At 34.8% G+C, this 25,595-nt stretch overlaps 1 protein-coding gene across 2 annotated transcripts in view; it reads left to right on the forward strand.

Moving 5' to 3' along the window:
• Positions 1 to 25,595, forward strand: part of NLGN4X (neuroligin 4 X-linked) — a 158,538-nt gene that overhangs the window by 68,667 nt on the left and 64,276 nt on the right. Inside the window, exons 4-5 of one of the 2 annotated variants that reach the window (XM_057389976.1) lie at positions 21,843 to 21,902; positions 25,360 to 25,512. In XM_057389976.1, coding sequence (XP_057245959.1) covers positions 21,843 to 21,902; positions 25,360 to 25,512 — 213 coding nt within the window. The remainder of the gene's footprint in view (positions 1 to 21,842; positions 21,903 to 25,359; positions 25,513 to 25,595) is intronic. The other variant, XM_057389985.1, reaches the window with a different exon arrangement.

A 25,595-nucleotide genomic window follows, 5' to 3' on the forward strand; every position in this document is an offset into this window, starting at 1 on the left:
AAACCTATGAAAAAGTTAAGGATGTGAAACCTCGTGCCTGTAGTTGAAGCTACCTCTAGTAGTACCTTTTCTTCTCATGAAATAATTTTTTACAGGTTTCCAGCTCATTTGAATGCACTCATGCGTGGCTGTATGCACTCATGCATGGATTTCTGACTTTTGTTGCTCTCTGACCCTTCCTGATGCCTTTGAACATAGTACAAATTATAGAGATATTCCACACTGACCACTTATTTGAAGCTTGCTCAAGTGATTACCTTTCGTTTTCTCTAGTGTTTCTGACAGTTTTTGGTTTCCTGTTCAATTCCTGCCCTCCAGGCAATAGGAATACTTAGTATGATATCAGACGTAGCCAGGTTATTCAACATGCATGCTATGTATAGACTTTGATTGAGTTGCCCAGGATTTTCAAAAGCAAACTTGACATCAATTTTTGGCCCCACAGCCATCCCACTGTTTCTGGAATGAATTCCCAAGGGAACATAATAGAAACTAAGAAATCATACTGTGGTCTAAGGCAGCTAGGAAAAAAAGGGAAGTAGTAAAGAAGAACAAGGATTTTCTTCTTTGTACACCACTAATGAAGGTCTTACTGGAGGTTTCATGGAAACATGGCTAATTTCTTTTTTTTTTTATTTTTTTTTTTTATTTTTTTTTTTATTACCTGAACTGTTAACTAAGCTCCACTTCGTCTAACTTGCTGTCTGCTTTATACACATATTCTCTTCCAGTTGTGTATGGTAGCTTTGGAAAGGGAGTTTAATGCTGGAATTGTTAAAAGTTTCTTATATGAGCTTGTAATTGATTTTTGGGACCATATTCTGCTGTTAAAGAAACTTCTTCAGAATTTAGTCCCTAGCAAAATATTTCTGTTCGTCTATAGGTATCCCATGTATTTGAGTGGGCTACCAGAAGCAATGGTTTARCACAAGTTAGTTTCTTCTTGTACAAATTCAATATTTTTCTTTGAAATTGCAGGTGAACTTGAGATAATAGTTCCCCATGAAACTCATGCTTTCCTTGGTGTCATTTCCAGGTTTACATTTGCAGCATGCTTATAAGCCACTGAAGAARTAGAACTTAGGGTCTGGTATTCTASCAGTGGCACCTGAACAGGTCTTACAGCAAARCTCAATTTATGTTTCTTTGTACTGAGAGTAAAGCCAGGATTAAATAACCTGTGTGCCCTCTGCTACCTGTTGACCTTTTTAGAACTTTTAGGATCCACAAGCACCCATTTATCTGTACAAACAATAGAATCCATTTCAGAAAAGAGCAGACACTAAATGTAATGAGGGTTGAGGAGGCAAGATGTCAATATACTAAATTTGTCCTTTTCTAGTTCATTTTTCCTAAGCTGCTGGAGGCCTACTTTTTCCCCAATACTGTCTTATTTCAGCAAATGGATACAACAAAATAGTCATCCTGTCASTCCATCTACATAAAATAGTAATGGTATTTTTTGTGGAAACAAGACATATTGTTTCATAATGCTAATGAATGTGATCGCTGCCTGTGCTAAAGTCAGTGGTTGYTTTTGCTGCTTATATGAAGATGCATTTCTACAAGTGCAATAAACAGTAAGATTATCACGTTTTGTATAGGGATTGGGACTTGAGTTTAACAGCAGTGAGAATACTGACACTGTATTGCTTTAGGATAAATCATAGTGTAAAGAGTAGATCTACAACATTCAAGACCCTAAATCATATTACACCATAAAATGTGTAGTGGGGTGAAGACTACATGAGACTGGAACTTTTAAAGACATTATTAGATTGCACAGGGCCCTGCTCAACTGTTTTGGTACTTCATTTTCAACTTCATTTCAAGTTGAGGTTATTTTCCAAAGATGAATGTGACTATAAACAAATATCTCTGAAGCTGTGTATGAGGGGAAAAAAAAAAAAAAGAACATACTTATCTACTCATAAATTATTTTTTTATGCCAGGTTGCATCATTTTGCAAAAGACTTCTCTTGTGTGTGACAAACTGCTGAAGTTTTCATTCTGCTACACTCTACTTATTCCTTAATAGCAGAAGCCTGATTATTTTACATTACCTTGTCGTATTGTGAATCCCTGCTGCTTGGGTGCAGGAGGAACATCGTGCTTTTCACTAAGGTGGTAGAAAAATACAGAATAAATTGTCATACTGATTATAAGGAAATGTAGATTTTTTAGCATAAGCCTTAGAGCAGCTTCACCCACAAACGGAAATTCTTCCCTTAAAGGCTTTATATAATCTACAAAGGAAGCTTTTCCAGTTTACTTAATGTTTATGGGATTCTGACCCGATTCAGAGTTGCTTAGAAACATTCTTGCTTTAGAAAAGGATGAGTCCTTGCTGGATTCAATCGTATGAATATTTATTTATAGCTAGATTGTGCCTTTAGGCAAAACCTGGAGTGAAAGCTGATTCATAATTAGCATTGTCCCAGAAGGAGCCCTGGAAGATATAGTGCCTTAGGAACAACCTTCAAGCTCAGTCTCCTTTTCCTTTGCTACGGGATTCAGTTATTTTAACACAGCAGCCTTAAAAATTGATTGCCGTTCAAACACCGCCTCTAAAGATTTTTTTCTCCATGTAAACCTAGTCATAATGCAATCACTCTGCCTGTGCCACCGTATTTACATTTACATTGGTTTTGTTTTCCTTTGTAATGGGTCCTTTTTTTGGGTCCTTAGAATGGGTCCTTTTGTTCTGCTTYAGAATAAGAGTAACGCTTTAATCTTATTCCACTTTTAGTAAAACTGCCTGCCGTTTGACCTGATTTCAGAGAGGCCATATGTCTGATACATATATAGACTTCTCTGTAATACTGGTATCAAGATTCTTTTCCAGAAATGTGTTTTTCTTTCTTCTGTCAGTTGCAGTTAATTGCTTTGATTGTGTTGTGATCTGATTCCAAGCACTTCATTAGTATTATTTTACTAYAAGGGAGTTTGATTTGTCTTGTCATTAAATGTGAAGGACTAGGAAGAATATGAAGATAAATGAGATTAAAYGGGTTTTTTGAAATTTGGAGTCACATATTTCTGAGAAACGGTTGTATTGAGTGCCTTCATTGGCATCTGTTCTTTTATCAATTGTGGCTCCTGCTTCTTGATGGCATAATACCACTCTGCTTTCCAGCTTCACTCTTAGAGATGGAATTAGTGTTTATCTTCCTCCAGTAAATTCTCAATCCTTCCTTCTTTGCCAATCACTTCTYACCTGTTCAAGTATTTCAGAGAAGCGGATGCATCCTCTTTATACTGCASATGTGCCAGCAAAGAAAGTCACTGCTTGCCGCCCTCCAATATAGCAATTCCTGCCTGAGCTCGTGAAGCTAGTCAGATGATTGTCTCCTAACCTATTTCAGTCAGAGTGTTTTAGCTTAATCTGTTTAAAGAGTCATCCTTTGTTAACTTGACACATTTTTGTCTGAGACGAGCTCTGGAGAAATCACATGTGCAGTTGAATTAACTTCTAGCAAGAAGACAGTAATAAGCAGATGACAGAAAGGGTGGGATTTAGTCAAGAATTGGTAAATGTTTTCACATAACTGGCCATGGAAGAGAATGCACCTTCATATCTAAATTGAGGACCAACTTTACATTCAGTTCTTCAACAGAAAGTGATATTATCTGTTTTGCGTGCGTGTGTGGTTGAGCAAGCTATGTGTACAAAGTGGAGAGCACAGTGGAAAATCACCAGAACTCTGTGTCCTCTGTATATACCTATTGCAAAGAGAGACAGAATGAAAGAAACATTACCTAAACATAAAAACAACAGTGAAAATGCAGTGTTTTCAACAGACATAATTTGACATAATTTGTACTCAAATCTGGCAGCAGAAAATGCAAGAGTGTGCTAGCATATGACATCATACTCTCCTTGTCAGTTTTTTGCATCCTATGTTCATGGTTAYTTGTCCATCTAAACATAAATAATAAGTTGTATGGTATTAATAAAAAAAATCGGTGATTTTCTGAGTATGCTGTTCATCTTTTCTGTGTTTAAGCATTTAGAAAAAAAGAGTGATTTCCAGAGGATAGTGTGAAAAAACAAAGTGGAAAATAACAAACTTACTGTGGCCTATGAGAAAGAAAAGCTTCAACTGTGCACTTAAATATCTGTCATATTTTCAAACTGACTTGTGAAAATTGCCCATACCTATATTCTGATGTTTCTGCTCAAGCACTTGGGACTGGCATTTAGGCTAGACTAAGAAAGGAAAGMAAGGAATAAGGTGAGACAGATATCAGACTTCTTTGGTTTTAGTCTTAAATAATTAARCAAATGATGACAGTTGATGTGCAATATTTGGCTCTAATCACAGTTGCTGCTGCTGTCCCAGCTGTTTGAATACTCTGCTGGGCACCAGCTCCACCATCAACCACAGTTTAGCTGCTGCATGATCCAGMATTGCAGTGGACACAGTGGCAATGCCACTGTTCCGATACTTTCAGCAGCCTGCTTGTGCATGGGATTTGTTGCTTCACCTAAAATGAGCCTGGTTTGGGAGCAAAAGAGCACAACATCCATGTCATGATGGAAAGCTTACCCTTAAGTCCTGCCTTAAAGTTCTACTTAAGGCATTCCATAAAATAAAAAGCCCCCTTTCCCCCTTGCAAAAGAACAACCTCCCAAGGAACCCCCCTGACTTAAGACATAGATATATTTTATCTTTAAAGAGGAAACATGCTTATAAGGAGACTGATCCATCTGGTATTTTTCCTGATTTACTTGCTCCTAAGTTTACTATATAATGKATTCATGTGGGTGGCTTTTCATATCATCATCAGACCAAGCCTTTYTGCATGTTCCACACATTTGCCTTATATATTTACGATGCCTTTTAGTTCTGTTTTCTTTCCTGCATTTTTTTACGCCACGAAAGTTTCTATTAATGACCAACCATAAATACCACAGAAATGCAATAGTTTTAATTAACACAAGCAAAYCTCTCTTGGCCATGGTGGTCACCTGGACAAGCTGAAAGAGTGCTGACTGAATGCGATGTGTGCATTGCATTGCGACGGGTTACATCACTAGTCGTAACATGATGTAACCCAACGCAGCATGATGTAAGCGTCGTGATACATTGGAGATTTAAAGAAACATCAGCATTCTCTTCTCTCCCTTTGCCCATTTCTAGGAATGTACTGTCATTCATGGCCTAGTAGTTYGTAACAAATCCCTCTTGTGAGTCTGTGAATGCTCATGTCTTGTTCTTATTCTTGTTCTCGTTCTTAGTTATAATATTAGTTTCCCTTCTAATTAAGGGCAATGCAGCCTCCATCTTTAGAACTCATTTCATTTCTGTGTATGTAAGTAAATACACTTGCTCTCTGTTAGTTATCAGAGATTTCTGATGAAAATTTAAAAGAAAATTAGTCATACCATGTTTGAAAATGTTGCACGGTTGTGAAGGGGAAAAAATATTTATTCCAATTTTAAAACTGTGTAGCTAAACCATAGGGTTAAATACCTTTGGTTTGTATTACCAATTGCATGTAGGAAGCAGTGCCAGGCTCATGATTATTTTTATTACAGCTTGATGCATTTTTTGCAACATCACTGCAGCTCTGTGTGCTGATTCTCTCCCTGTTCAGYCTGTMTTCTGTGGGGATGTTAGKGTGATTTGTCTTGTGGCAATGGCTTCCTCTTGCCATYGCYTCTTTMASGGMAGACCTTTGCATATTCCTTTTATTACTGTGGCCATTCTGGAGCTAAGTTAGCAGGCACAAACACTGCAAATTTGAATTAACCTTAAAAATTAAGATGCATTTCTTTTATGTACTTGGGTACTAGCAATTTGCTTYGATGTTTTGAGAGTCTATTTTATGAAAAATACGAAGCACACGAAAATTTGTAAAGGTGAACAGAGGTCTGCATTTTATCCCCTAACAAAAAAATATTTCTTTTATGATCATAAACATGGATTAGAGTATGATCAGATAATACAGTAAACTTCAACGGTTGAATTAAATCAACAAGAACAAATAAAAACCTTTTGGAAACTTTATTTTATGATCCTATGATCCTGTGTGAAGTCTAGGGACAGTAAAGAGTCATTCTTTGACCTTTATATCAATTTAGCATGTTCTTTTAATTTCACTACACCCACATCTTAAATAATTATGTTGTCATAAAAGTAAATTTTCTCCATGACACCATTAAAAAACTGAGGTTTTTATGACCACACTAAATATTTTTTTTTTCCTTTTCCTTTCTTTCAAATGGTCAGTTCTCTTATGCATCAGAGTAAGGAATCCTGATGCTGCAAGAGACTTCWGTGTGAACTAAACTTCACTGTGATTTTCTTCCCAGAGAGTTTGGTGATTGATCTATGCCATGAAACACACAGTTCATGATCTCTRCCCCATAACCTTTATTTTGAACATAAATCAGTCCCACTTATCTCAATGAAATTAGACATAACGTGTGTTTTGCCTTTTTTTGAGTTATTGGTGTCAGCTATATGGTGTGACTAATAATAGTACAAAATGCTAATAAATGATTGGTATTTTATTACATTATATCTTCATCACTACTTTTAAGCATTTATTGGTTTTGAGTTGTTACAGATTAATAGYTTTGAAATATATTCAATTCATTAGAGGAATTCAATGGTGTGTTTTCACAGAAAAATTGGCTTACTTCATACATGAGCTCTGTAAAGGAACAATTCAACAATGTTACAATTCGTGTTATTTTTTTCTCATCTCTGGATGTAATTGAGGGTTCAAACTGAATCTCTTCACATAGAAAATAATTTTTGTCTTCCAGAAATACTGAGTAATGATGGAAGACTTTCTGCTATATGCTGTGTGAAAATAAAACTGGATGTGAATGTATCATTCCTGATAAAACCTGCCATGCCTGGTTATTATATATTAATGTACAATATTACTGTATTTTCAGAAGTATTTCATGCTATGCTTTGATATTCTGAGTGTTACATTTGGCAATTTTTTAAGGCTGTCATTCCTGTGACTACAGTAATGCCCAAGCCGTTTTCTTTAGAAGTTGTGGATAATTTGGAATCTGACAATTTTGTATGTGGATCCAGTTACTGCTTCCACTGGGCATGACCCCTAATTGTTGAACATATTACTTAAGAGGTGCCTCCAGCTCTGTGCTGGTCTCAGACTGGGGCAGACATTGTTTACTGCCATGGACTGCAGAGTAAATAGCTCATATTTCAGAGGGATTTAGATGTTTGTGTGACTTAAGCTAAAAAGCATAGCTCCTTATGTGTTATCCCTCATTTCCCTAGCTTTATAAACCGTGTTTGAGGATATTGCTACTCTCTCTAGCCTTGGCTCATGTATTTGCTGTTACTGACAAATTGCACAATATCATAATTCATCCCTTTTTCCAGATCATTAACAGCATGTTAAACAACATCAGATTAATATACAGAATATTTCACTAGACCATTAATCTTTTGCTAGATTAAAAACTGACCTCTTGTTTTTAATCCATGACATTACGTCTTTCTCTGTGAATAGTTACGTTTCCAATATCTCATGGAAAAAAGCAAAGGATTTTTTTGAAAACCCAAGTAGATTTTATCAACAATTTTTTAAATCAAGATTTGTAGCAGATCAAAGAGTTATGGTTATTCCTTAAAGAGAGCTGAGGCTTATTTTCTGTCTATGTCTATAAATGCTTTATGATACTTMTAACTACTGTTTTCCTTAGGCTGTAGTAACCTTTTCCCTTGATCTTAATATGTGTATTATTTGTTCTTACTAATCTCTTATAGTAACTTATTTTAATTAGACACTGAAGCATTTCACTGGCAGATCAATAATTTTATTCTCAAATGCTTTTTGAGAAAGCATTGATGCATTTTTTGCAACATCACTGCAGCTCTGTGTCCTGATTCTCTCCCTGTTCAGTCTGTCTTCTGTGGGGATGTTAGGGTGATTTGTCTTGTGGCAATGGCTTCCTCTTGCCATCGCTTCTTTCACGGAAGACCTTTGCATATTCCTGGTTTATAATTAATGCATCTAAGGATATAGGTGGTAGTAATTACTCATTTGACAGTTCAGTTTATCAAAATATGGCTTGGTTTAACTCTCTTATGCATCTTCAATTCTTGAGTACTCTAAGAGAAATGTATATTATCTTGTTGCTTCTTGTAAAAATAGATACCTAGAGAAGAAAAAGTGAATAGATCAAGGTGGTATTAACAAGAATTAAATCAGAGGAATTGAAATAGCATTCAGTTATTGCTGAATGCTGAAAGATGGGCAATAACTCCAGAGAGCATGAGATTGAATTAATATGTGTATTCTAGGGTATTGTCGTGGTTTAACCCCAGCTRAGTCACTCACATGCTCCCTCATTCCTCCTCTAGTGAAATGGAGGATTCGATTGAAAGGGTAAAAGTAAGAAAATTTGTGAGTTGAGCTAAAGGCAGTTTGGTAGATAAAGMAAAAGCTGTGCTCACAGGCAAAGCTAAACAAGGGATTCATTCACTGCTTCCCATGTGCAGGCAGTTGTTCAGCCCTCTCCAGGAAAGCCGGGATCTATCACGTGTAGCAGTGACTTTGGAAGACAAATGTCACCACTGAGCATCACCCCCGCCTTCCTCCTTCATGCCCTGTTTTGTATGCTGAGCATGATGCCATATGGCGTGGGATGTGCCTTGGGTCACYTGGGGTCATCTRTCCCTGGCCGTGTCCCCTCCCARCTCCTGGTGCAGCCCTGGCCCCCACGCCGGTCGAGTGGGGTGCAGTGAGAGGCAYGAAAGATCTCGACTCTTTGCAAGCTCTGCTCAGCAACAKCTCAAACAYCCCTGTGTTACCAACACTGTTCCCAGCACAAATCCAAAGCATAACCCATGTGAGCTGCTGTGAAGAAAATTATCTCTACCCCARCCAAAACCAGCAGAGGTAGTAAAATATATATTGTGGGTAGCTAAGGATGATCCTAGGATAAAGTTAAGGGACACATCAAAACACTGTGGCATAAAAAAATGAGGGAAAAAAAGAATCAAAGTCTTGTAAGGAAGAAGAACATCAGTTTAGAAAGCTAACCACTGTGAAGGAAAAGGATRATGCCAGAGGACACAATAACATGCAAAGAAGGAAGGGTTGGAAGAAAATAACTTGTCAGATGATGTCGGTTTCTTGGTGTGAAAATCTGAGAGCTACTCTTGAGAGAGGGAATATTATCAATTACTTTAATGATCTTGTTTGTACCATACTGCTGATATTAATGGATTTGAAACCTGTTTTCAAAGGCAAGAGTCTGAATCACAAATTAAGGGTTGTTACTGGAATTGCTGCCTTTTACAAAAATCTGTAATAAGCTTCCAAGGGAAATTTATGTAGAGTCCTGTGAAATGAGATACTAAAATGAAATGTGGTAAAGTCAGTGTGGGACAGAGAAGGGCAGTGCACTTTGATCATGAGGAAAATTATATCATCAGAGTTAAAATRTGGATGACAGCAGGGGTTTATTTTGAACTGGTAAATGTAGAAAGTTGTTTGCACTGAACTGTATATGCAGATCTTGCAGAATGTCCCATTATAGATATGTTGCAGGAATTATTAAACTGGTGCCAAACCTAATRTGTCAAAGATTTTAGAAAACATGCAAAATAAAATCACAGCCCTCAGTAATGGTGAGCRTGCTTGGTTTTATGCAGCCAAGATATTTTGATTGGCTTTCTGGGCTGCAAGCTCACATTGACATCTCATGTCCAATTTTTCCATCCACCTGTATTCCTAAATCCCTCTCTGCAGGGCTGCTCTCWGTCCATYCATTGCYAGTCTGTATAGATGCTGGGGAATGTCCAGYCCCAGGTGCAGAACCTTACACTTGGCCTTGTTGGATTTCATGAGGTTCACACTGACCATGTGTTGAAGCCTGCCAAGGTCTCTCTGACTGTCATCCCTTCTCTTCCGTGCGTCAGCACAGATTGCTGCTGTTTGCAGATTTGCTRAGGGTGCACTCATYCCACTGTGTCATTGATAGAGATATTAAATGRCATTGGCCCCAGTACAGACCCTTGAGTGACACCACTGGTTTCCACTCGGACATTGAGATGTCAACTACTTCTTTTAGCAGCCATGGAGTCAATTCCTAATCCATCTAAACAGCCCTTCCATCAAATGTCTATCTCCCCAGTTTATCAGCAAGATTGCTGTAGAGAGCTGTAACAAAGACCTTTCAGAAGCAGAGATAAATGACATTCATAGCTTTTCCCTTATCCCATAATATATGGGATAATGTATTGATGATTTTCTTTTCCTTTTTCCACTTTCTATGGCAAATTTTATCTGGGTTCATTGATAAGAAGTATGAAATTGACCCACAGTGGTACCTGAAAAGCAAAACACAATGGAAAGGACATTGTCAGTTTTTATTCTGTTGCTAAAAGATCCAGGCATGAAAGCCTAAAACGTGTGAGAACATGGCAAATGTCACACAGACACACACGTACAACCACACACACATAGAGTGGAACTAATGAAATTTGCCTTTTGGCAGCTTTCCAGCTGAGGAACAACTACTACAAAAATCACCTTTCACCCGGTGCTTTTGTTCCTTTCAAATTATGCCTCAGGAGAAAAACAGTTGGCAGAAATTGAGTGTTCTTTMGAGGGGAGGGGAGAGTTTAAAGGCACAGAGTCAGTTCATCTGCTGCACCACTTGGTTTTTGTCAGGAGGCTTTGAGCTCGGGCAGGAGGTTTGGTTGGTGCCAGGAGGAAATCCTGACATATTTGATCATAGCAATCTTTTTTTTGCTGTGTTTTTACATCTGATACCTTCTTCTTGTTGCCTTCAGTGGTAGGAAAGTTGGCTATAATGCCAGCATTTCTGGTTTGTTCGTGTAAGCGTATTTCAGTCTTGCTATAACTGACAGAGTGACAACAGTATACAGGCAGGTATAATTTGGACTGGTGTTGTGCCAATTTTACCTTCAGACAACCTCGCTAAATCACTTTGTCAGTGACCTTCAACACGCTGGAGCTCTGTGGCTTATTTTCCTKAGCAAAACTGCCAATTATAGTTAATTTCCTCAAATAGATGGTAGGTGTTTTAAATTGTAAATTGCACTGATTGAGAAAAGGAAACATTCAGCTCTCTTCTACAGCTGAATACAAATGCAGAACTACTTTTTTTTTTTTTTTTTTTTTTTTTTTTTTCTGTAGGACTTAAAGGTACATATAACAACAAATATCATCAGCACACAAAACAATTTTACTTAAATAAATCAAAAGAAGCAAAACTTGACCTGTTCTTTTTCACAAGAACTACTTATATTTAGGCAAAGATGACTGAAATTCAGTTTCTCAGAAGTTGTTACAAATTTCATTTCACATATGATTCCGTGTAGTTCATATATAATTCCCATTAAATGCAAAATTTAACTTGCCTTTCTTCAGATGGAATAGYAAATCATATAAAATATTGATTTTATATCATTCTGTAATATTGTATTGTATCAAACAATRTATGCCATGTGGTATCTACATCAAAAAGGGGTTTTTATTAGTGACTTCCAATTTTCTTCTTCTGTCAGATAATTAAAGTTGACAAGCCACTGTTTTTCCTTTCTAAATGTTTGGTAAAAGCGTACGTCCCAGCACTGGAAGTGCAAAATGTGAATTATGCTTGGAACATTGCAAAACTGAAAGCCAAAATGAGATATGAGTTCTCATCAAGTTTGTTCAATAGAGMAAAGATTATTCCACCAGAACAGATATATAAGCCACAAATTATTCAAAACCAACTGATATTTTCAGGCAATGGAGTTTAGATGGATCAGATACCAGTGAGCTCAGTGCTGYGTTGCTGAATTTTGAGTTTAAATTWTGAGTCTATCCAGCAGTTTTGAGACTAGCTTAAGATAATTAATAATTATATAGATTGTATGCATCAAGATGTTTTTTGTTCAGCTTTAACATTGTAGATAATATCACAGGTTTTTTTTTTTTTTTTTTTTAATATACTCAAAACTAATGCTTGGAAGCAATTAAACTGTAAATAATACAGAATGCTGTAGGTTTTGTCTGTGCTTTCCCCCTCCTCATCCCTCTTCCCTAATATTTTTGTGGAAAAAAAAAAAAATCTTACCAAATTGATGACAAAATGGTATTGTCAGTTATTTGGGATAAGAGCACTGAATTCTGTTAGGAAAAGTTGGGTACATTTTCAGTACTAATAATGAATAAAATGTTTACATGAACTTTATATTCAAGGTTCTMTCTTATTTCCTATGCATCTGTTATTCAAATCTAAGGAAAATCTTTTATGTGTCCATACTATTTTGGGAAGTATTACAATAATTAAGTAATCCTATTTCACATTGTGAGGCTCTTCATCATATCCAACTTAGATCTGATTTTCCCAGAAATAGCTATAGTATGTTTTATTCCATCTTTTAAGTTTAAGCTCCTTTTATTAGCAACTTAGTTGTTTGATAGTATAATTGTTAAGCTGGTTTGGTATCATTAGTTTTAGTAAGATTTAATACATTATTGTGTGTAGATGAAGATGCCATTAAAATGTAGTAGGGAAAAAAACCTGAAAACATGGCTATATTCTAAAACCAAAGCAAACAAAAAAAAAACCCCAAAACTCCCAAAAATTTTTATCTCCATTGGTTGTCTCATATGGACCTCCTATGGAGGTTACATATGGACCTGTAACTTACGCTTCAAGATTTCCAAATAAAAACTAAGGTGTCAATGTCAAAATATGGTGCCAAACTATTATCTATCACAATGGAATAAAATTATAGTTTCACATGTTCCACTGACATAACAAACACAATTATTTCCTGAATTCTCCAAAGGCAACYGCAAATTCATTATTTACTTCTTCCAAATGAAGAACTAAATAGCTGAATCAAATAATTAATATGTATTCTTAAGAGTCTATTATTCAGTTCACAGCTTCCAGTGGTGCCTACAAATACCCAAAGGGAGAATTTGCACAAACAACTTGACCAGCCCTCAATAAATGCAGAGTGTGTGTTTGTGTGGTTCAGTTGTCTGTAGAGAGGGTTCGTTCACATCCATTTTAAATGTCACATGGGTACTTAGCTCTTTTAGGCATATTTGAAAGTCATCACCCTTTAGTTATAGGGACTATTAGGTCAATATCACTGCATTCTTTCTGCAAAATCTACTTGCCTAAGTTAACTAGAATGTAGTTGCTTCCAGGCTTGGAAATTTTTATTAATAATAAATGTTGAGTTATACCTTCTAATTTAGAAGTTGTGTACGTTATTGGCAATTTAATTTTAGTATACTCATCATGACAACAACCTTTTGCCGCTTTGCAGCTAATTGCACTCAACCCACGTCTTACACTCACTGACTCGACTGTGTGGTATTAATATACACCAAAAAAGCTTTGCAGTGGGATTTATAGTATCCTACAAGTCTATGGCCATACTCCTCTGGCTTCTTGTGCACCTGTGGACCAGCAGAGCATGGGAAACCAAGGAGTCYTTGAATTAGGGTAAGCATTTCTTGTTAACAACTAAAACAGTGATGTTTTATCAACATTACTCTGTACTAAATTCAAAGTACCACACTGTACCAGTTGATATGAAGAAAATTAATTCTATGCCAGCCAAAACCAGGACACAGCTTTACTATATTCACACTTTACTAAGTGAATCACTTCAGCAGAAAAATGTCAGCTKTTTGAGGTCACTCCTATGCTTTGATAGTGACAGTGTTCCTCCTGATGCCTGCGCAGAAAAATATGTGCTTCTGTCTGAATTAATTTAACTATATGATAGTTTTGTGGTTTTAATTAGTCTTTCAATAMTGATTCAGTAAACATTTCAGGCTTAGTCCAGTTGTCCATTAAATGAAGCAGATCCAGTTACACTGGAAGTGCAAGAAACACTCTGCTTATCTACCGGAGTTTACTAAAAGGATAGGCATCACAATGCCCTCTTTCTTTAGAGCCATTATGGATTGATTTGTCAAAGCAGTGTACCATATTTAGAAGACTGTAAATTCTAGTTATGGTCCAACTTTCATGACAAAAGCCCTTGAAAAATTATGAGTGAATTTATCTGTCTACCTMATTTCTATTTTAGTTCTGACTCCTCTAAAATAGTAATAATTTTACTAATACGAAGAAAAACAATATTTTAAATGTAATTCAATAGTTTTWAAAATTATTATTGTTGGTAATTTTTATTCAAAGCAATTTTAATGGGCAAAAAGTGTGCCTAAATAAATTAACATGGAATGAAATATAAAGTGTAATCTTTTTATAAATTCTTTTCCAGGATGAATAAATACTATCTAAGTAAATGCAAATACTTTCAGAAAAAGAAATAACATTCAGGTGTGTTTCTTTCTGCAATGGTAACATGTATACAGTATAAATGTCAGTGTTTATCTTCATCATAGACCTATTTTTAACAATCTCCTTAAATTACATGGCTCACTTTCCAAAAATGAAGTATAAAGGAAGCTGTGAAAACTTTGACAAAAAGGAAAGAAATCTGATATGCCCAGTTACAAACAGAATATTTTTATTTTATGTTTCACATGGAATAGGAGGTAATATCAGTWAGTTGCTGAATAGAGAATAGTATARCAAGCATGYAGACCAGCAAAAATTTTATGTAACATCTCTCCTGAGTAATAACTGTTGCTGCTATTTTTTGGCAAGTTCTTTTTTGTTCTAACCAGTGATAAGCATTGCATATTATTTATACACATAGTCTAAAGTTTTTCCTACCCCAGAATCTGTGGCATATTACAATTTCTTCATTGAGTGGAATTCATATCAGCATACTGGTGTGGAATAAACTTAGAAGGAAAGGAACTTTCATATCAGTCMCAGATGTAATAACTATTTTAAAATAATAGTGAATAACTGTATTCATAACATCCCTGCTTCTRAAAAGTACTTGTAGTCTTTTGTAGAGCTATATAGGACCCTGTAGATACTCTGTGTGAAAAGTCATATATTCCATTGCCCTGTATTAACTTGTTGAAAAATGAAACCTCATTTAAAGCATGGGAAAYGGAGTGATGGACTGATTTAATGCACTTACTGTTGTTCAAGAAAGCATCTTGTGTGAAGACAGAATGTAGGGCATGGAGTAATCATTTGTCTCTTTATTTGGTAAGAACAACATTCAGCATACTGCCATTTTAAAAATATCATCCTACCTTCATTGTACATGGAAAAGTTAATGTCCAGCAAGATGGAAGCATTATTTTTTCAGAAAAAAAGGGTTTGTGTAATCATTTAATTCAAATTTATAGGCACAACAGAGAACAGAATTGGGGTAATAAAACAATTCCACATKTTTTATGCAACCCCTTTTTCAACCTCGGAATTTTTCTTTTTCAGTAGATTTTTTTTATTCTCTAAAACTCTTTGAAAAAGCATGTGTAACAGAATTTTCTTTTCAATTTAATCCTCACTAATGCATGGAACACAAAACTGTAGGGATTTCAGCTGATCTTCCTTACAGTCCATCCAATTCTGAATATCACACAAAATTGTCCTTTAATTCTCTTTTCYTGAAAAGAAACATTTCCTGGCTATACAGCAACATCTATGTGTTTATTTTGGAATCCCAGCAATTTTGTGTGTGTGTTGCAGCTGGAGTGATTAAGAACATGAACTCAATTATGTTGTATGTTCTTTAGTTAAATGTTGCTGCTCTACAGAGCTAGCACTTGCAACCCAAATGGTTTTGTTGTTATTAATGGCATTAGAATAATGGCTACTTTAATCATGTATCTCCTATTGTTCAGAGATAATATAGGAATTAAAACAAAGCCAAACACATTTCATTCAGTCAAATTTAAGCAAATTTCTGACCTTCTATTGTGTTTCATATGGAAAACTACCAAGAACAGTAGAAATGCAAGTATTCATGTTATTAAGGAGATAGAAGCCATCTAATTTATTGCTAAGGACTGCATCAAAATTATTAAATATAACTGTTTGCTGGAGTTAATGCGCACTGTTGATGGATTAAAATTTAATTCTAACATGATTATGGGGAGTGCCTGAAAATAAAACTGGGATAGAGCTGTTTCATGTGTATGTCTGTGTACATATTTGCTTATATGTATACAACCACACAGTTACACACGCATGTTATCATTATTCAGTAAATAGCTAAGAAATAATGGTCATTTCAATGTAGGCAATATGTATCTATTTTTCTTTCTTTGATTAAATGAACAGTCTTCAAAACAACAGATATATAGATATATTATCTACCTTTGTGACATTTCCTAACAGAGGGGATCTACAGTCAACTTCTAAGTCACTTGAAAGAGCTGAAATTCTTAACAATCATTTTCTGCACTTCTATTTGAAGTGTCAAATGCCTCATTTGATCTTCCTTTACAACTTCTTTAGAACTTCTTTTACAGCTGTAAGGGTAGCTGTAGAGCCTTGGCCATTGGCAGGAATGGTGTTATGACAGCCAAACTCCCCCATTGATAGACACCTTTTTTTGTACATTAAATGACTTAAGTCTTGTACACTAATTGAGACAGGGTGAAGTTATCCCACCAGTCTTAGGAGAAATGCAGAAAAGAAATTGTGCTTTCCTGATACTCTCATGAGACTGTAATGAACTGATGATTTGACCTGATTGTAAAATTCCAATAGTTTTCATTGGATGGGAAAACAAGAGCTTTTGAGTTTTATTAAAATGGCTGTATAAATAAGGCCTATCACTGAGAGAATGTCTATGAAATCCTGTATTAATGTGGTTTGAGCTGGAAATTTCCAGAAGGTTAAGCATGTTCTATGTCAAACTGGGAGGTCATACAACTAATAATGTGCYGTGTGATTTCTGAAAACTGAGCCCTTTTCCAAAATTAAATGGGGTCAAAAGGTAAACTATGTGACAGATGGAGCAATTGCATATAAAATGCAAAGAAATAGCATCAGCCTAAGCAGTTGTGGGTGATTTTTTTGCTGCCATTAAAGGCTTCAGATTGAAAACCTAATATTCAAACCTGGTAAACTGCATGCATGGGACCTGCCTACATTATATATATGTGCTTCATATTATCTGAATGGAGGAAGATGTAGCATAAATTGTGGATACAACTGGGACAACTTAAAAAAGCAGAAAATGTGATTCTAAATGAGATTCTTGTTCATTATGGGAAGGAAATGTGAGCCAGAGGACATGCCTACGGCAGGGTGACTCTTCATTTGTGATAGATGTATRCATGGCATTGAGAACAAATTTGGAAATACAAGGTGACTGTACATCCACAGATAAATGAAATCATTAATACTTTTTAATAGTTCATTAACACACAGATCAGTATTTCAAAAGTAAAAGCTTTTAGAGGTGTTTGCTGAATTAATGTTTACAACTGCATTGCTTATAGAACTTAGAGAGGAAAAAAAAATAGCCCACATGAAATCCTTTTTCATTATGACTATATTGACCAGTGCTGTTTTCAAAATTGCTCATGTGTTATGTTATGTTATTCCGAATCTGTACTATCTATAGATAGATAGATAGATAGATAGATATGAAAAAGAAGCAGTTTCTGGCAGACAAATATCTGTCACAAAAGTGTTTTGACAGAGTTCAGTAATGCATTGCACCATGCTCTTTTCACTCCACAGTGAATGGAATTGTTGGACAAATGAAAAGAGCTCACCTGGCCTTTCATATATGTTTTACAAAGTCTCATGTATTTTTCTAGTAGTAGTCATTGACAGTAAGATGTTTTTCTAAAGCATGAAACTTTATACAAACGTATTCTTCAGTAGAGCTGTGCTATCTACAGCCTATTTAAGATATGTAAGTAAATAGTTCCTAGCCTTGGCCATTTGGAAAAACAAAATTCCCATCCTATTTACATTTTGAAATCTTTTTCTCTGTTACTTTTCAGTTCCATGAAAAGTGAAACACAAACCTTACAAATCAAGAACTCTAATCAAACACTATATTGGTCAGTAGACAGAAAATTCTGTCTTYATTGCACTAGATCACCCCTGCAATGTGCCCTGATCTCTTCTCTAGTGCTGGATCCCGGGTTGTTGTTAAAATTTACCATCCCTGTTTATTATGGGGTGAATGAGTAAACAGTTCTTAGGCTGCAAAAGGGCCAAATCCTATAATTCCGTGATAATGTTTAATATTGGAACATGGGAACTGAAGATTAAAATTGCTACACCTGTGAGTTGGTATAAGGGGAATATGAAATATGGGGAAGAAACTGGCCCAACCCTAAACACTCACAAAAGAAGTCCAAAAGCAGAGGGAAATATTGATCTGTGGGACAATCAGCACTTGCAGGCTGGGAATTCTTCTGAGCCATGGGAGCTTTTAAGTCATAATTCCATTCTGTCTCCTAGATTAATGCAACCTTAAAACTAACCTTAGAGGCATAGTGAGTCTTTTTTATCTTAAAACAGGGATTACCATTTTTTAGAAGTCTAAGGACAAATGAATTGACATTTTTAATGTCACAGACATTAAAGAAAACACAACATGGGAGGAAAATTCAAATTTTTATTCTCTGAATGAAATTTTTCTAAGCAATGTTCATAAGTATCTTAAGTGGTTTTGGAGCTACTGAAATAATTCCAGCAATAACATGTCTGTTTTTTCTCAGATGGTTTCACACTAACAGTATTAACGACATGACTTTTATTAAAAATAGTGTGGCCAGCAGGACCAGGACAGGTATGGTCCCCCTGTACTCAGCACCAGTGAGACTACCTCTCGAATCCTGTGTTCATTTCTGGGCCACTCACACTGGGGCACTGTAATATTTTGTTTGTGAAGAGGTAATGAAGCATCTGGCCACAAGGCTGGTGAGGAGCAACTGAGGRAGCTGRGGCTCTTTAACCTGAAGAAAATGAAGCTGAGGGGACATTTTATCACTCTCTATAACTACCTAAAATGAGTTTGTAGCCAGGTGGGGTTTGGTCTCTTTTTCCAAGCAACAAGGGATAGGGTGAGAGGAAATGGCCTCAATTTCGACCAGTGGGGGTTTAAATTGGATATTGGGAAAAGCTTCTTCATGGAAAGGATGGTCAGGCATTAGAACAGTCTGTTCAGGGAAGTTGTTGAGTTGCCATCCCTGGAAGTATTTACAAGACCTAGATGCGGCACTTAGAGGCACAGTTGGACTTGACGATCTTTTTCAGCCTTAATGATTATATGATTTTATGTCTTGTACCCACAGCATGAAAAAAATCCAATGTGGTAGGAACACAGAAACCTGGTTTGAAAACTCATTGATGTAATCCATTTTATCAGATCTCAAAATGAATATAAAATCCTCTCAAACCAAAGACCTTAGTTACAAAAATATATTCCTGTTGCCAGTAGAAAAATTATTTTTCACAATGTAGGAGAAACAGCATTTCCACTCACATTGTAACTAAACATATAGTACATTATAGTAATTTCTTATGAAGATGGACTAAAACATGATATTTTCTTCTTTGAAGAACATGATATTTTCTTTTTTGAAGAACAAAAAMCAAATTAGGGATGTTTTAAATATCACAGATAACCTTACGTCACATACCTTGATAGGTGATATTTGTGCATCATCACATCTGGAATGATGTGAGCGTATTTTCTCAATTCTTATTGCACACTTGTGTTGTTTTTTTTTTTTTTTTTTTTTTTTTTTTTTTTTTTTTTTTTTTTTTTTTTTTTTTTTTTTTTTTCTTTTTGGAAGTACACTGAACCAGAGTCACATTGGGAAGCATATTAGAGAGAAAATTCTTGCTATATGTGGTTGATATTTGTATTGGAGATTTTGGGGGGAGGTAATACCCAAAGTAGAATATTTTGGAAYACAATTACTTCTTTCACTCAAAACCACTTGAAATTAGGATTACAAGTCCTAAAACTGTACATACAGTTTTTATCTACTGATTTTGATATTTTTTTAATTCATAGGAATAATATGTGGTAGTTGACTTTGTATTTGGCATATGATGATCCTATTTTTCATCAAACAATTAGAAAACCACCTCCCTGGGGGAACTAGCATTGAAATTCGTTCTGTGCATTCAAACTTATGTCTATATATATTCATTGCCTATATATAATTATTTCTCTTAAATATTTTACATGAATCAAAAATTCTTAAAGGGAAGTGCATGGATGGAGTACTTTGTTTAATTACAAAATTAACTTTATTTGGGTATTACTCAAGAAAGTATTCAACCTTCATTGGGCTATAATTATTTGGAATATTTAATAAAAGGACAAAATGTGGATGACAACTGAGATTATGATCCTCTATCAATTGCTCCTGAAAGAAATTAGAGATTAGAGAAAGTGTATATTTAATTGGCAGTGATATTTTACCTAGTTAATTATGTACTGGATATATATCATGAATCCACTCAACAACTAAACTAGTACATAAAACCCAAAACTGCATATATGAAAAAATCTGAAGTACTTTAGTAATAATAATAAAGAAATTCTGGCTTACAGTCATGGACTAAGATTTACTTGAAGCCTTGAATTTTGAGGGATATGAATATAGTTAAAGAGTAGAATTTAACTGGGAGAAAAAAAGCTGCTAATAATACTTAAGTGAAATATGATGCATCTGTGACAAATTAAACTTCATACATGAACAAGTTAAAGTATACTGTTATTTTTCAGCATGTCTTGAAAATGCACTTCAAAATAAAGACAATTCAAGAAAATGATGGATAGATTTCTTTAGTAGCTATAATAATTTCAAAGCTAAATTATAAATTGAGTTTCTCTTCATGTTTCACTCCTTATAAAGTAACTGTTTACATTACAGAGGGCTACTTGCTTCAGGAGTAAACACACTATAACAGAATGCTGGGTGTAAGGATAGCTTGGTATATTTTTATTTTTTTTAGTCAGAAAACAGAAGTATTGCCAAAGGATAGGGATGGTGAAAACAATGTTTATTTCCTCTTTCTCCCATAAGAACAGGCTATGAGATGTATGAGCATAAGTGTTTATGTTTGTGTGTGCCTGTGTGTGTTTGTGTGTGTGTGTGCACATGAGTACACCTCAAAAGTATTTTAAGAAAGCAGGTTGAATGCAAGTTAAAATATATTCCTTACTTAATCTTCTAATACATAAATGCAAGTTCTTTATTATGGTAAGTAAATGTTTTCAGTTAATTTCTAGGTTTTTCTAAAGAGCATGAAATGAGGTATATTTTGAATCAAGGCTAATTTTTGGACCAATTTCATGTTGATTGACTCAACTCTGTTTCATTTTTGTTTTCTATCTTGTTTTAAATATTTTTTTCTTTTCTCATATGGGAAGCAAGATTAAATTTTAAGGAAGTCTTTATGGTTTGTCTTGGTCCAGTCAAGTTGTGCAAAACTCAAATGATAATTATATTTGCCTTAGTTCCTTCAGAAATTCAGGTTGTGTCTAATTCTTGATAAATCCTAATGAGGATGAATAAAATGTTGTCATTGAAGAAAGTAACTGAAGGCATTGTTTCTTCAAGGTTACAGAACAGAATAAAACAAATCACAATTCTTATGTAAAAATATTTGGTGATTTTTTAAATATACTTTTTTGGTTTATATTATTCTTTTTTAATAGCACATTAAGTTGGTTTTTTTGCAGAAATCACTTTTAACTAAAGTACTGCATTGTCACAGAATATGATACATTTTTTCAAATATTTTCAATTTGTTCTTCTTGACATTTTATGTTTATGTGCAGTTTGCATCTTTTTTTTTTGTTTTTCAATTTCAAATAGAACAGATTTTGACATTTTTTTGTTACATTTTTTTGTACTAGTGTTTTTTTTATTTTTGAGAACCTGCTGGTTTTGAATTCTCTTTTTTCCCTTTATTCTCCTCCTCAATATGATCCCAGGAGCCAACACAAAGAAAAGCGCAGATGATATAACCAGTAATGATCGTGGTGAAGATGAAGGTATTTTTTGTTTTTTCAAAGCCTGACCCTGATGCATGAACATAAACTTTTCAATTTTTGTTATAATAATAATAATGATTATTGTTATTGCTATTGCTGTTATTTCAACATGATTTTTAGTCCCTTATTTGCAGAAGCTCACATCTGTGTGCTTCTCTATTTTCTTCTTTAGAGTTTATTTTGATTGTTTTTCTTTTTAAAATCTAAATTAGCATATAGATGAATGCAGTTCCTCCGTGACATAGGTGTAAAGTTTATTCCTAAATATGTGTGAAGTGAGTAACATAAACGTTATTTGAAACCACATATTTTTCCCCCTCTATTCTTTCTTAGGTTGAGAAAATGGAATTTAAAAACATGCATGTGCTCTTTTCCTTCCTACACATTTTGTAAATTCACTTGTTTGAAATTCATGAAAAACTCACATATATCCTTCCTTTCACTTCCACTGTTTCCCTGGTGCACATGCTGTACATTGATACAGTTGAATTGTGCTTTGTCTTTGCTATTTTTATTTACTTATTTGTTTTTTTCTCACAGGATGTGGTTTATTTCAGGATACAAAAAATAAAGGAAGCTGTTGATGTTGCTTTATTGTTTTTTTTTCCTGTAATCAGCTAGCCTCTGAGACACATTCATTCTGACTCTGACCACATTCCCACTGAAATCAGTAACAATCATTTTCATTCACTTCTTTCAAAGTTGGATTGGATTCCCTGAAAGGAAACGCTAAAAGTTCACAGTGAAGTACCCCAAAAAATTTTAGATGGAAACACATTTTTTTCCTTGCCTTGACACAGCAAATCTATTTAGGATTCACCAAAATAGAAGGAAGCCATTAAATCTTCCTCTATTCTCACCCTTACTTTTTGTTAAAGTTACATTGCCAGTTTATTTAATGAAATGTATTTACCAAGTTAAGAAAATAAACATTTTCAAATTAAATGAGAAGACATTTCCTGGGTAGTGTATTGATCTGGCTTCTAAGCAATATGTTTATTATTCCTCTCATGCTTGGGCAATCCAAACTGTTATTGCATGGGTTTTTTTCCTCTTTTCTCCTATCTGACATAATTTCAAATTACTTGGAAACATATGTGCTCTCCATTTCCCTTAGAATCATACTGCAGTGAGGATACTATCACGTCTTTTCCTGGGAGTTCAGGTTTTGTAACTACTCTGTCTATATATATAATTTATAATATATATATAATAAAAACCTCAGGTATTTGATTCACACTGTTTGCCCTCTACTCCACCACCTTCACTGCTGAATTACACTATTTCCTACAACACAAAAATGTTGTGCAGAGTACTCTAAAATTSCTCTGTTTCTGATTATCACCTTTTTATTTCTATGAAACATAACACTTTTTCAAATGATGGTATTGTTATTTATATACCAAATTCTGAAGTTAATTTTAAAGCAAAGGACAAATAACAAGCAAAGCCAAAATTGCTTAAAAAAKAAGAATAAATATTGGCTCATGAACACATTATTACTCAGCCTTCTTTAAAATTCATAAAATGTTAGGATTTCATTATTAACAAGGGTATCTAAGTACATACAGCATCGAGCTAAATTACTTTATGTTGAAGATAATTATGTTCTCATTCAAGGGGAAGAGGAAACCTTCTGTTGACTTCAGCAGTGAAAGATTCAGCCCTGAGGTAGAGCTAAGGAATATGAAAAGATTAAATACAAAATACCATGCCATGAGACTTTSGGGAGAGAAGGGAAAGGGAATTCAGCAACACAAATAATTGTGTTAAACAATTGCTGCTTTCAATTTCTTTTGAGGACTTTAGCTGTGCCTTCAGAGAAGAAGCATTTTTATGTACTTTGCTGAAATTGCTGAAAATAAAAAGAAAAAAAATAGAACATCTATAMTGCACCTCATTGCTTTATATGATCTGTTTAACAGCTATACTACTCTTAAAGTTGCAACAATTAAAAAGATCTTATCACAAATACGTTTGTTCTGCTGCAAAGCACTTAATGTAAAACAAGTATTTATTTTTCCATGCAAAGGAGGCAGATTCAATGATAAGCCTTAAACTTATCAAGTAAACAAGGTGTACACTGCAGCGTGGACATTCCTGMACTCGCCTGGAAGTTTGTGGTATTTAGGGCAGCGTATACACATGAGTAAAGCAAAAGAGGGGCATAGGAATATGACAGCTAAAATTTACTTGTAAATATTCTTTAATTAGTTCCACATATATAAAGCATTAAATATTTGGTGCCTTATTGTTGATCATATTTTTCCATCTCAGAGTATTTCCTAATAAGCCTGAGGGGAGAGCAGAGGTTTGGAAGGCTATTTAGCTCAACTTTTTTTTTTTTTGTCCCTTCTCCACTCTTCAGCATACACATGCCCAAAAGGTTTATTTCAAAACCTGGCTGAATCAGAGTCTGCTTTTCCTTGTACATTGTGCTATATACATGAAAGGAGTGCTCTGTTTTCATGCAGATACACTGAATTATTTGTGAAAGATTTKTATTTCTAATAGTAGCTTGCTGAATTGCCCTCTACTCTATAAAGGAGTTTAGCCTCTTTTCCCACTGTTTTTGTAGAGAGCATAGGTTCTAAATTTAGATATTCTGAAACATCTCTGGCATCAGAAACATAACTTGTCAGCTTAATCTGGTCCTAAATATACCTCAGTCATCTATTAGTGCATCTTTATAACTCACTAAGAAATAATTAATAACAATTCCATTTAACTTTCTTTTTGAAATAAAGACCCAGCTGTTTACATGTTTCAAAGTAGTCAGGAATTTTCAGCATGTACTAAAGATAACTCAAGGCTGTTCAGTGAGGTTTAGCTGCTACCATGACTGGGAAAACAAAAGACATTGTTTGGTTTAAATATAAAAAATTTCAGGTCTATGAATTCACATAAATCCCCTCTGTTTGTTGACTCCTAGGCTGTTGAAAAGAAGGACGAGTCTACTGTTTTCTTCTACCAGAACAATTAGATTTTGTGATATTATCTGTTACTGATCTATAGGGAATATAATTTCAATAATTATGTCCCATGAGAAATGGAAAAGTATGCATCATTGCTATAATTTTATTATTAGGTGCACAGATATTCTAAATTGGCATATATTTGAATCAGAGTATTCTAAAAAMCACAAGATTATTCCATAATTTGATTCTTTAGGCTTTAAGACATTTCTATTAAAATTCAATTTCTTGTAATACTGAATGCATTTCAAGTGTTCTTGAGAGACCATTTTAGAGGAAATAGTATTTGAAATGTGAAATTATAAATATTAAGCGTATAGGATTATACTGAACTGTGTAAGCTAGCTGGTTRAAGTGGTGGTGGTGACATTGAAAACATAGGAAATTAATAAGACTATTTTTAGCACTGTTAAAATTTTCTAATGCCATCTTCCTTATGTTTTTATTACTTTATTGTGTTTTCCTTACTTGACTTTTTTCAGACATTCATGATCAGAACAGCAAGAAGCCCGTTATGGTCTACATCCATGGTGGATCTTACATGGAGGGTACTGGAAATATGATTGATGGCAGCATTCTCGCAAGTTATGGAAATGTCATTGTTGTCACTATCAATTACAGGCTGGGGGTTTTAGGTAAGTGACTTTTSTTCACGGAAATATTTGCACAGAAACATTTGATTGCTGAATTTTTCCATTGATTGATCATAGATCTTTGG

This window comes from Malurus melanocephalus, unplaced genomic scaffold (assembly GCF_030028575.1).
Source record: "Malurus melanocephalus ecotype Western Australia unplaced genomic scaffold, MMel_1.1 scaffold_1, whole genome shotgun sequence".
NCBI classification, from domain to species: domain Eukaryota; kingdom Metazoa; phylum Chordata; class Aves; order Passeriformes; family Maluridae; genus Malurus; species Malurus melanocephalus.